Genomic DNA, 13,034 nt, shown 5'->3' with positions numbered 1-13,034 from the left:
GAGGAAGAAGGCAATGAGTTTGGCACCATGATTCTTCGACCTGAGACGAATGTAGGCTAGAATATTTCCTCGTAAGCCACCACCTCGTGGTGCTACACAGATTATTAGAAATGGGTTAATTAAGATGTGAGAATTAGCCAATAAGAGGCTGAAACTAATGGGCCAAGCAGTGTTTAAATGAATACAGTTTCCATGTAATTATTTCAGATGAAGCTAGCCGGGAGCCAGACCGCAGCCTGCTGTTCCTATCACTACAGAGTGGCGCTGCCTGCAGCTCCTTCTACACAAGTCTACTTGATATAAAAACCTTTCACTGAGATTCTCTTCCCAGGTGATCCTAGAATATGTCAAGGTGAAGACTGAAACCAGTCATCATTTTTCTTGATGTTTTGTAGGTTTTCTGGACACCCATTCCCCCCTCTATCTCTCTCTAATCATTTATATAAAATTTCCCTTTGAGAAAGGATGTTACTCTGTGGACTTAGCTCTCCCAGAATTCTATATGTATATTAGGTTGTTCTTTTGCTTTGCTTTGCTTTGTTTTGTTTTGTTTTGTTTTTGAGACAGGGTTTCTCTGTAGCTTTAGAGCCTGTACTGGAACTAGCTCTTGTAGACCAGGCTGGCCTCGAACTCACAGAGATCTGCCTGCCTCTGCCTCCTGAGTGCTTGAATTAAAGGCATGTGCCACCACTGCCCAGTAAGTTGGTCTTGAAATCAAAGAGATCATTATGCCTCTCCTCCTAAGTACTGCGATAAAGGTATTCTCTAATCTACCTGTCCAAAATGTCATATTTTTACTCATGCATTATTTTATTCATTTATGTGCTTACATAGATTTTTCTGTAGTTTATAAAAAAAACTACACTTTAGGAGGGTTGTTACGAATTCTCTGTTAAACAGTTCACAATTATTCATGTTTTATACACAGTCAAAACAGTTTTATTATTTTTCTGTTACAATCATGTTCCTCTGACACTAGTTCCTGCAATGTTGCCTGCCCATCACCTTTTTGAATACTCACAGAACATCTTGGGCAGAGTGGTATCTTCACAATGTAAGTTATACCAGGGTCTTTATGGCTAGTTGTTAATATAGGAAGAAAATAAAAAAGTTTTAAAACTTTCTTTGAATATGAACATTACTGAGAATTTAAGTATGGTTGGGATAAAAGTTGAGTCCTATAGTCCAATGAGTAAACCAAGTTTTTTTTGATGATTCAGAAAATAGTCTTGCTCAAGGGTGGAAGGTCAGATAACCCTGGGAAGAAGTAATAAAAACAATTAAGACTATACTGGAAAGGGGGACATTTTTTGTGTCAGAAATCTTGCAAAATGGAAACTCCCATGAATCTGAAATTATGACACTAGCTAAGACTCCAAACAATAGTGGATTTATAGACTGAACTGGTCTAACATTTAGAGTGAGGTGAAATAGAAATGCCACTCTTGAACTGATAATGCTGGAGAATCTGGGAATGAGTTCCAGGTAATTTGTTAATGGCTAGTGGACTCAGGGACTAATGTAGTGTCTTATATGAGGAAGAGCAAAGTCAAAGTAAGAGTGATACAATTACCATATAAATTATTGGTGGGGGTCAAAGTCAGTTCTCTTATGACCACAGGGCTAACTCTCCCACCTGCCCCCAGCATTGGTGGGTGACAGGGTGGAAGGGCATCACTCCCCAGGCCATATCACTATGTGATAATGAGGGTTGGGTCTATGATGTGGGAGTCTTCTGTTTTGTGTTGATTTCATTGGTTAAATAAAGAAACTGCCTTGGCCCTTATATAGGACAGAAAATTAGGTAGGCAGAGTAACAGAACAGAATGCTGGGAGAAAGAAGCCGAGTCAGGCAGTCGCCATGATTCTCCCACTCCAGACAGATGCAGGTTAAGATATTTCCTGGTAAGCCACCCTGTGGTGTTACACAAAATATTAGAAATGGGTTAGATCAATATGTAAGAGCTAGCCAATAAGAGGCTGGAACTAATGGGCCAGGCAGTATTTAAAAGAATACAGTTTCCGTGTAATTATATCGAGTAAAGCTAGCTGTGTGGAGCTGGGCAGGAATGCAGCCCACCGCAGCTCCTATTACAACAGGTCTAGGTCTCTTCTGTTCACATTCTGTGCTTTCATCAGTAGGGTCATCTCTGTTGTGCTGGGCTAAGTGCAATACTAAGTGCAGGGCTCACTTTCCTGTGCATTGTCACTGGCCAAGGGTTCAGATCTGTCACCATCTCAGTCTGTTCCGGAACTTCTCTCATCTCTAAAGATGTGCCTCTACCTACATTACCTGAACCGTTTTGCCTCTGTCTCAGTCTCTGCCTCTCTCTCCCATAAGACATCATACCAATACTGTACTTCTGCTCACTCTAATAGTGGCGTTCTGTCTAGTGCTGCAGGATATCAGGTGGGTCCGTGCTTTCTCTTTGGAGCTTGGAATGGGCAGCCCCAGGCCCGCAGGTGGGTCTCTATGATACTGAGCTATGGTTCCTCATCCACCACAAAGAAATCTTTATAGTGCCCAAACGTCCCACACATAGGTGCCTAACAGGTTCTTGGTTGATGCGTCCTCACCAACATCCAACCCATCTATGATCTGCTAGAGCACGTAAGGGGGCCAGACCCACAGACCCAAAGCTGCAGGATCTCTACAACATGATAGCAGCAGGATGTCCAGAAAAAGACCTAGTGGGCTCCAGCATCAAACATGTATTAGAGACTAGATATCTTAAATAAGACCAATGACGTTTTGCAATGAAAACTTACAAGTGGAGATTTATGGACCAAGGAGTATACAGTGTGACTTGTTAGGTCACACTGCATCTTCTATGCCAAGATTTTAAAATTCCTTTCCTTTTCTTTTTTATTTTCCTCATTTTGTTTTCTTAAATTTTTCTCTGGAATTTTGTTTTATTCTGGGGGGGTGCATGGGTGGAGGGCAGATGTGAAGGTACAATGAAGGAATGAGATCAAGTCACATGACTTGAAAAATGCATGGAATAAATAAATTTTATTTAAAAAGAAATGGCTTATAGATTTGTTTTGTTGGTGTTTTGTTTTTCTTTTGTTTGTTTTTGCATTGTCATACCAAAAAGGTGCTTTAGTACAACTTCCAGGTCCTTAGATTTTCACTAAACATTCTAGACTGTTAGTCGATTCTAATTAGTATTTCTATGAGTAGTCAGGAGCCTGAGGCTTCCTTTTTGTTTACTTGCTGATGTTACTCACTTAAGACAAAAGTTTTCTTATACAATAGAAATATAGAAATCCTTAGCATGAGTTATAAGATTCAATTTTCTCTGCATGGTATGAAAATTTCTTGAAATTTTCTGAATCTCTATTTTCAGATATTTTTGGAAACCTTAGGAAAATCACACATGGGTATCTGTTATGTTTTGTAACTTCATATGTGAGTTTTACCTGTGTTTTATTTTTTTTAAATATTTATTTATTTATTATATATACAATATTCTGTCTGTGTGTACGCCTGCAGGTCAGAAGAGGGCACCAGACCTCATTACAGATGGTTATGAGCCACCATATGGTTGCTGGGAATTGAACTCAGGACCTTTGGAAGAGCAGGCAGTGCTCTTAACCTCTGAGCCATCTCTCCAGCCCCTTTACCTGTGTTTTAAATGCTATTTTTATTTTAATGATATTCTTTGGTTGTTAAATTCATAAAAAAATTTTTCCATGGTCATAGAATTTATTGTCAGTTACATTTTCAGTAGAGTACTATAATGAATAATTCTTAATGAATATACAGAGAAATCACACATTAACATGAACAGCTCTGTGTTTTTACCATTTATCAAAACTCAACATTAGAAATATATTTAGTTATGAGGAAAGACTCTCCTTATTTGTTCATCATGCCCAGCAAGATGATGAATGCAGAATTGCTGAAAATGACTATTCCTTGTATTAAACCTATAAATAATCACCACTAAAAGATTAATGATTCTCATGATGTAAATGAATAATCCTACAAGTGACAGTTTCTCAAAAAGTGATTTAAAATTTCAATTCTCAAAATGATAGAGAGTTTGATTACTTTTATGTCTTTCATTATCATTTTTGGGGAATGAAATTTTGTTAGCAGATTCCACCTGATCAAATAAAGTTATAGAACCATTTTGGGACAAAACATATTGAAGAAGGAAAATATATATTCTGGATTACTCTCAAGGTTAGAGACTCTAATAGAGAGAAAATGCACCAATAAAAGGGTGAGCAGCTAATGCCCTCATGTATAGCCCTGAATGCTAGCAAACAACTACTTTCTAGAATTTTTATCTTAAAATTTTGTTTCCTGTCCTTTAATGTTTCCTTTCACTAATCATTCTTTTCTAGAAGTTTTATTATCTGGCAAATTTTAACCTACGTTTAGGTGTTCCTGTAAAATAGTTGTTAAAAAAGGCTATTAAGTAGAATATCTTTTTAAAGTTAAATCATAATAAGTATACATTCAAGTCTAAATAAAAGCAGCAAACAGAAAGACCTTAGGGGAGGGGTATAGTAGAGCATAGACAATATGTAAGGGAGAGAGAGGAATAATGAAGATTGATATTTAAGTGGGGACAGGTATGGAATGGATGAAAAGAGAAGGAGGTTGAGGGAGGGAAGCTACAACTAAGGACTATTATAAATTCGTATGAAAATCTATTTTATGAGCTATGTCTCACATATACAATTTAATTTTAGCTGTCTAGCACAAGTGGTTATTGCTAATGACACTATGTACATTGGTCACAGAACGTGGAAAAATGAAGTTGACAAAGATAAGGAAGTTTCTTCCCCACTTGCTAGATCTCATGATTTGGGAAGCTTCTATGTTGTCTCTTGTAGAAATAAAATATTTAGCAGTCTTACCCAGCTATGACCCTGTAAGCTATAATAATGACCAAATTGACAAAATAAATTCATGATTATAATAGTGACATGAATATTATGAATTGTAAACAGAGACTGCTCTTTTGTGCTCAGTCATCCAGACCTGAAAAATCACACAGAAACTATATTAATGACAACACTGTTTGGTCTTTTAGCTCAGGCTTCTTATTAACCTATTCTTACATCTTAAGTTAACCCATTTCTATTAACCTATTTATCACCATGATGTTGTGGTCTGCCAGAAAGGTTCCAACATCCGTCTCCTTCAGCAGTTGCATAGCATCTTCCTGACTCCTACTCTTTCTATATATCTCTTCCTATCTGGCTATATTCTGCCCTGCCGTAGGCCAAAGCAGTTTTATTCATTAACCAAAAAAAAACCAACATATATATATATATATATGTATATATGTATATATATGTATATATGTATATATATATATATATATATACACATACACACAGAAGGACATCCCACATCAAAGGATGTAAAGGAGCATCATCAGATTGGACTAAAGGCATAATCTACATGAGGAAAGATGCTTAGTACTATAAATGTGGTCTAGGGCCCAAAGTTAGGTAGTCTTTAGGCCCGAAGGTTGAACCCACTATTCTTATTCTACCAAATCAATGTAGTTTCATACTTCTAATTTCACTCCTCTCTAACTCTCTACTTATATATTAGAGTCAGTCCTAGACCTTATATGAGAAATCATTGGCAGTGGTTGGTGGTTAATGCAGCAACTCACAGTTGATCATTATGCAGAGAATATATGTCAGTGGACTACTGAGTTACAAGTTGGGAATCTATATCACATTATCTTCCCAAAGCTTGGGAATCATAATAAAAGAGGGAACAGAAAGATGCAAGGGTCAGAGACAGGGAAACACTGAAGTAAAACTGTATGTAACTTGAAAAATCTCTTTACTCATGAAGTCCCAGAAACCATGACTGTCTACAAAAATAAAGTCAGTTGACATTCTAGCATAGGGTAGGAAAGGGTTCATGAGACATCATACCTAATAAGCTATATACAGAGTTCTTGACTTCTTGGAGGAGAGTCAACATTTTAATGTTGTAATCCCTAGTCATTTGACCATGCTTTACTGAATGCCTATATACCCATAAATATATGAGTAACACAAATTATATTTGATGAATTATTTTTCAAAAATAAAATAAAGTTGGGTGATTAGACAGAAGGCTAAATTTAAAGAACAGACTGCCAAAAGTCATGTTTGTTTACATGTTCACATTTATGTTATATGAAAATCTTTTTTATAATAATGAACCAAGAAATTAATTTACTTACTTTGAGAAAGTCGGCTTCCTTCTTGTGTAGCAGCTATCAAATCAGTGCTTAACGACATTCCCTGTGATCTAAGAATATACTCTATCTGACAAAAAAATAAGTCAATGTAAGCACATTTTCTGCCATAAGAAAACCAATTTTTGCCGTAAACATGTAATCTTAGAATAAGAAAGTAGCCTCATTCACACCTGCACTATAGCATTGTGAAAACTTGAACAACCAAACATGCTAGAAAGCCCAGTTAAATCATGCTTTAGTTACTAAAACACATGACATATTTAATATATGTTGTTTTAAAGCATTATTAGATGATTTGTAATATTGAGTATAAGACTAAAAATTATGGTTAGAGATGTACACATCAACCAATGCCCATATCCACAATCATGTATTACCTATGACTATAACAATATACAAACTTGAAAAGATAACATGTTATGCCACAATATTATCTTTTTATATGGGAAATACTATGTCTTTATTCATCTAGAATTCATAAATGAGCACAAATACTTTCATATTTGAAATATACACATATTAGAATCCACCTAGTTAAGTTCATTAAATAAGTCTTATTTAAATTTATACATGGAAAGTTCTACTAATGACTTCTCTCTACTCAGGTAGGCTTATGTGAAGAATAACAGCATGTGTTACTTACAATAACTAATCAGTAATGTAGAAGGAAATTGCTCATTCATTTCCTGCATTCTCAGATGCAACCAATCACACAGGAACTATTTTAATTACAACACTGTTTGGCCAATGACTCTAGCATATTTCTAGCAAGCTCTTATATCTTAAATTAATCCATTTCTATCAGTCTTCATATCGCCACAAGTCTGTATCCTACCAGCAAGGTTCTAGCATGTTCTTCTCCTTTGGAAGCATCTCCTTGACACCCCCTCCTTTTTTCTATATCTCTGTTTGGACTTCCTGCCTAGCTTTTCTCTGTCTGTTAAGTCATTGGCCAAAATGGCTTTATTCCTTAACCAATGGTAATAAAATATATTCACAGCATAAGAGGGGAATCCCTCATTACAATAATACTGCAATGCCCCTTATCCAGGCCTATGTATATAGGTTATATATCCACATACTCATAGCACAGGATTTCACAAATTGAAACATTCAACAAAATATGTTTATACCAGTTTAAGTATGATTTTGATATTTTATTCAGGCAGAACTGTGAACATAAGTATTTTATAAGCAGAATACTTGCAGGAAATAACAGTATATTTTTTGAGAAGTTACAAGGACCCTGCACATCTCTTGGTCAGATCATCCTAGGTTCTAAATCTTGGAACAGAGGAATGAAAATATGTGTTATGTTTTGAGAGATTATGAGTAACAAAATGCTAACATACATTGCTATAAGAGTCAATGCAGATATTGAGTCAATTTCATCTTTTTGCATAGGATTCAATGAGAAGTATCAGAACTGAAAGAAAGATGATAGTGGTTGTCATAACATTAAGATTGAATATTACATTCATTAAGAGTTTGTGTTGCTCTTTTTTTTGTTTTTTTTGTGTTTTTTTGTTTGTTTGTTTGTTTTTTTCGAGACAGGGTTTCTCTGTGGTTTTGGAGCCTGTCCTGGAACTAGCTCTTGTAGACCAGGCTGGACTCGAACTCACAGAGATCTGCCTGCCTCTGCCTCCCAAGTGCTGGGATAAAGGCGTGCACCACCACCGCCTGGCTTGTGTGTTGCTCTTTTGTTAGAGGGAAACCCCTTGTTTGTTTCCCAGCTGCCAAGACTCCCAAAATAACCACACAGAAACTGTTAATTAAATAACTGCTTGGCCTATTAGCACTAGATTCTTATTTGGTAACTCTTACATATTAATTTTACCCATTTCTATTAATCTGTGTATCACCACGTGGCTGTGGCTTACCAGCAAAAGAAAGTTTCAGCATCTGTCCCAGGCAGGGCTACATGGCTTCTCTGACTCCATCCTTCTTTTTCCAGCAGTCACTTTAGTTTTCCCCTCCTAGCTCTGTTCCCTTATAGCTCTGATATAGGCCCAAAGCAGTTCCTTTCCTAAAAATGGTATTCACAGCATACAGAGGAGATTCCCACATCACTCCTTTAGAAGACTCAGATTCAATTGCTAGAACCCACATGGCAGTTTACAATCACCTGCAACTCCAGCTCTAGGAAATGCAATGACTTTCCCTGGTGTCCATGAACACTAGGCACACATGTGGAGTATAGACATAAATGGATGTAAAATGCATAAAGCAAAAATAAATAATAATGAGACTGGAGTTTGCTTTTGGAGACAAGGAGAAGACCACAAAAGTAAAAGGAATGGCAAGTGTGAATAGCAAATAATCAGAGCTCTCCTTAAGGTATACAGTGATTAAACTGGTAGAAAGTTGGAACATTTGGAGACCTGAAGCCTAAATTCTCTTTAAGCCTTCTAAAATAAAGCAAATAGCTTTTTATTTCTGTTCCTATTAATTTATTAATCTATGTCTGTTTAGCAAGTTTTATGTTATAATCAAATTTCAAGTTTCCTCTTATTACTGGCAAGTTTTAGTAATAATTTACTATAATTGTTTCAATAGTGCTATTTATAATTTTTGCTTATTTATGACTTTCTGAGCTCTGGAAATCATACTGATGATTATTTTTTTAATTTATCATTTTCTCTTATCTCTGCAACCATATTGATAAGATTTTAGTATATTTCTGATTTTCAGCAGAGAAAATTGAAGCAGTTACTTAACTTACCTGGATAACATGGAGGAGACATATGTGGTAAAAAAATTATCCTTAAAACCATGGCTGTTTTGCTTTGGAATTGAGATTTTATCAAAGTATCTATAGTTATCAAGCTAAATTTTTTTCTTGAGCCCAGGTGTCCTTCACATCTTTATTTTGACCATCTTTGTATTCACAGAACAAGCACAATGTATGACACATAGCAAATATCCTAAACATTTTAGAATAATGTGCTACTTTTATTTTTACCTTTAAATTGTGAAATATTTCGTACTTTCTATTCTATTATACATTTAAAAATAATTTACCTCTTAGGGTAATAGAGACACACTAATGCTACACAAATCAAAACAACAGTGATTTGTAGAGCAAAACAACCAAACTCATGGTCAAAAATGAACCCAGTTTTCATTTTTTTGGGGTTTGTCCAATCCATCACAATTCCTGTTCTTCCTTTGTATTTTGACTACTAGATTTTAAGTCACTATTTAATTGTCTTGAAGAGTGATTAATAATTCATGTTTGTCAAATGGGTTCACATTGTTAGATTCCATGTATTCATTTTATAGGAATATTACAAAACCCTGTTATAATCTTTTCACAAGCAGGGACAGTACAAGTATATCCTATATTAATGATGACTTTACTTACATAAGTAATACCTGACAGCAAATTCAAAATCATGAAATATATGTTAAGCATAAAATATTTATGTTCTTAATCAATTTAAGAATACATTTTAGAATGTAGTATATATTTACCTTTTAAACAATTTTTTCTAAGCACCAATCTTCATACTGTATTAGATACTTGAAAGATGTGTTTTATAGTGAGAATTGACAAAGAATGAAACATTTTCAAAATCTTAGTCATCGCAAAATTAAAATTGACTATTTTGCTTGTCAAATAAAAATATTCAGAGAATTAAAGTCTTTATAGTTTTTGGTATATCTATTTTGACACAGAGGTACCTCATTAAGAGTATAAATTTGTCAGTACAGTCCATGTTTATACTGCCTCAATCTCTGTGAGTTCATATGTGCATCAACACGTTGTGTCTTCAGTTTACTCCCACTCTACGAGGGCCTGATACAGGTGTTACTGATGTTATTTAATAGCTACTGAGGTCAGACATTCCAAGGCCATCATTATACTAAAAATTAATGTTATTTATGGAAGTTCAGATGCTTCCAGAATTGTTTTACGTCCTACATGGGAACACACTCAAACCCAGAAGGGCTTACTGGTCTGAACTCTTCCCATTCATTAATCCCTATTCACCAGTGGCACGGAAAGGGGGTTCTTTAAGAAAGCATTATATATAACACCTCTACCAAACTAAACATAAACTTTTTTTTTGTAGTTAAATGCAGAAATTCGGTTTTTTTTCACCCCTTTCCTCCTTTTACACTGCAAGTTAAAGCTCACTGGCCTGGGAACAGCCTCTATCTGCCAGCCTTTGGCCAGTGAAGAGGATTCAGAGAAAATAATACAACCATCAATCAGAAAAAGGAGGGGCGACAAAGGAAAATAATTAGGCTGTAGCCTCAATTGTGCATTCCCGTGCAAGATGCCCTGACTCGCCACAGCGGTAACAGTTGACTTCACTTGTCTTGCTGCAATTGATGGCTACATGACCAGTTTCACCACACCTATAGCACTTCACCTTGGTGCAGTCTTTTTGAATATGTCCAAATTCACCACAAGAGTAGCACTTCTGCTCATCCGCGTGGTCACAGTCACGGGCCAGATAGCCTGGCTTGCCACAGCTGTAGCAGCATTGCTCTCGCTCTCTCTTGGGCTCCTTGCAGTCCTTGGCAATGTGGCCACCTCTACCGCAGTTATAGCAGGCTTCATCCTCCTGAAGATCACAATCCTTGGCAAGATGACCAGACTCACCACAGCGGTAACAGATATCAGGAAGAAATGAGGAAACTAACTGGAACCCTCTATCCGAAGAAAAAACAACTCTGCCACGGCTTCTCATTCCACGACTCCGACTTCCACCAGTAAGGCACTCCCTGGCCCAGTGGCCAGATTGTCCACACTTGAGGCATTCGTTGCTGCTCATAGCTGCAGTTAGAGTTTCGGCGTCTGAGCTGCCCACAGTGGTGGAGACTCGGACGCAGACCCTGGAAGACGACTCACAAAGCAGCGGCTGTTTATTTTCAGAGTCCTTGCCTGCGCCACAAGCGGGTCTGCACAGGGCCCCACACACGCCGCTGCGCGCCTCATTGTTTCTTTTTTAAATATATTGGTTGTTGTTTCTTGAATGCCTGCTCCTTTCTGAAGGGAAACAGAGGGAAAGTTGATCTGGGAGAGAGGGGATGTGATGGGAGGAGTGGAGGAAAGGAAACTATGGTCAGAATATATTGTATTAGAGAAGAGTCTATCTTCAACAACAACAATGAAAAGAAAGTAAAATCAGGGTCATCAGGCAGTAAAGAAATGCAGTGTAAGCAAATAAGTCCCACACAGTTGTCTATATACAGAATGCCCAGATTAGTTTACAAATAACACTCTTCATATTCAGGGTTAACACCCAATGAAAGGTTTCTTAACACCTAAGCAAAACATTTGGCACTTAGCCAACTAATTACACTAATCATTTTCTCACAATCATATTACATTTTATTAAGTAACATCTATTAAATAAAATTGGAAAACTGCTGTGTTTGGTCAGGAAGGATCACTCCTAAAGGCTTGTGTGTACAAAGCTTGGTTTTCAATGTGGGGCTTTTGGGAAGAGTATGAGATCATGAGTTCTCTGATTTCATCAACGGGTAAGGGCAATGATAGATTTATAATTTGACTATATTACTAAAAGGTCATAGAAATGTTAGGAGGTGAGGCCAAATTGATAGAAACAAAATACCATGGTGTGTCATTGAAAATTATACTTCTACTTGTCCTCTTCATTTCTTTGCCTCCTTGTTGTTTCTTACCTGCCATGAAGTGAACTGCTCTGATCTAGAGTGTCTCCCACTGCCTGGCCATAGGTATAAAGGCATTAAATTCACTGATATGTGAAACTTCTGGGACATGAAGCAGGATAAATTTCTATTTCTTTTTCTTATTTATTTTTATTTCTTAGAATGTATATGTGGTAAGTGTATATGTGGATGTGTTTGTGCAAGTGTTTGCTTGTACATGTTTCTATGTTCAAGTGGTGTATGTGCATGTGTATAGTGTATATATGCCTAAACACTTATTTGTGAATATATCTGTGAAGACCACAGAACTTCAAGAGGTAAGTAGAAATAAAAATAAATTATATTCTGTCTCTGTCTTCTTTCATCGCCTGATGAAGGTTAATATTCAGGAGGATACTTATATGTTTTTCTTTGGGTTCACCTTCTTATTTAGCTTCTCTAGAATCACGAATTATAGTCTCAATGTCCTTTATTTATGGCTAGAAACCAAATATGAGTGAGTACATCCCATGTTCCTCTTTTTGGGTCTGGCTTAACTCACTCAGGGTAGTGTTTTCAATTTCCGTCCATTTGTATGCAAAATTCAAGAAGTCATTGTTTTTTACTGCTGAGTAGTACTCTAATATGTATGTATTCCATACTTCATCCATTCTTCCATTGAAGGGCATCTAGGTTGTTTCCAGGTTCTGGCTATTACAAACAATGCTGCTATGAACATAGTTGAGCATATACTTTTGTTGTATGTTAGGGTATCTCTTGGGTATATTGGAGCACTGGACTGAAGTCTCACGATCCAAAGGAGGAGCAGAAGGAGAGAGAGCACGAGCAAGGAACTCAGGACTTCGAGGGGTGCACCCACACACTGAGGCAATGGGGATGTTCTATCGGGAACTCACCAAGGCCAGCTGGCCGGGGTCTGAAAAAGCATGGGACAAAACCGGTCTCGCTGAACATAACGGACAATGAGGACTACTGAGAACTGAAGAACAATGACAATGGGTTCTTGATCCTATTGCACGTAATGGCTTTGTGGGAGCCTAGGTAGTTTGGATGCTCACCTTAATAGACCTGGATGGAGGTGGGTGGTCCTTGGACCTCCCACAGGGCAGGGAAACCTGCTTGCTCTTTGGGCTGAGGAGGGAGACTTGATTGGGGGAGGGG

General features: G+C 37.0%; 1 protein-coding gene across 1 annotated transcript; it reads right to left on the bottom strand.

Moving 5' to 3' along the window:
- Positions 1–10,128: 10,128 nt before the first annotated feature.
- On the bottom strand, positions 10,129–11,134 carry LOC130867882 (CCHC-type zinc finger nucleic acid binding protein-like). Its single transcript, XM_057760102.1, has one exon. It carries the CDS (start codon positions 11,009–11,011, stop codon positions 10,475–10,477), a length of 537 nt encoding a protein of 178 aa, XP_057616085.1. The 5' UTR covers positions 11,012–11,134; the 3' UTR covers positions 10,129–10,474.
- Positions 11,135–13,034: the final 1,900 nt, after the last annotated feature.

This window comes from Chionomys nivalis, chromosome X (genome assembly GCF_950005125.1).
Source record: "Chionomys nivalis chromosome X, mChiNiv1.1, whole genome shotgun sequence".
NCBI lineage: Eukaryota > Metazoa > Chordata > Mammalia > Rodentia > Cricetidae > Chionomys > Chionomys nivalis.
This window is presented reverse-complemented; position numbering and strand designations above follow the sequence as displayed.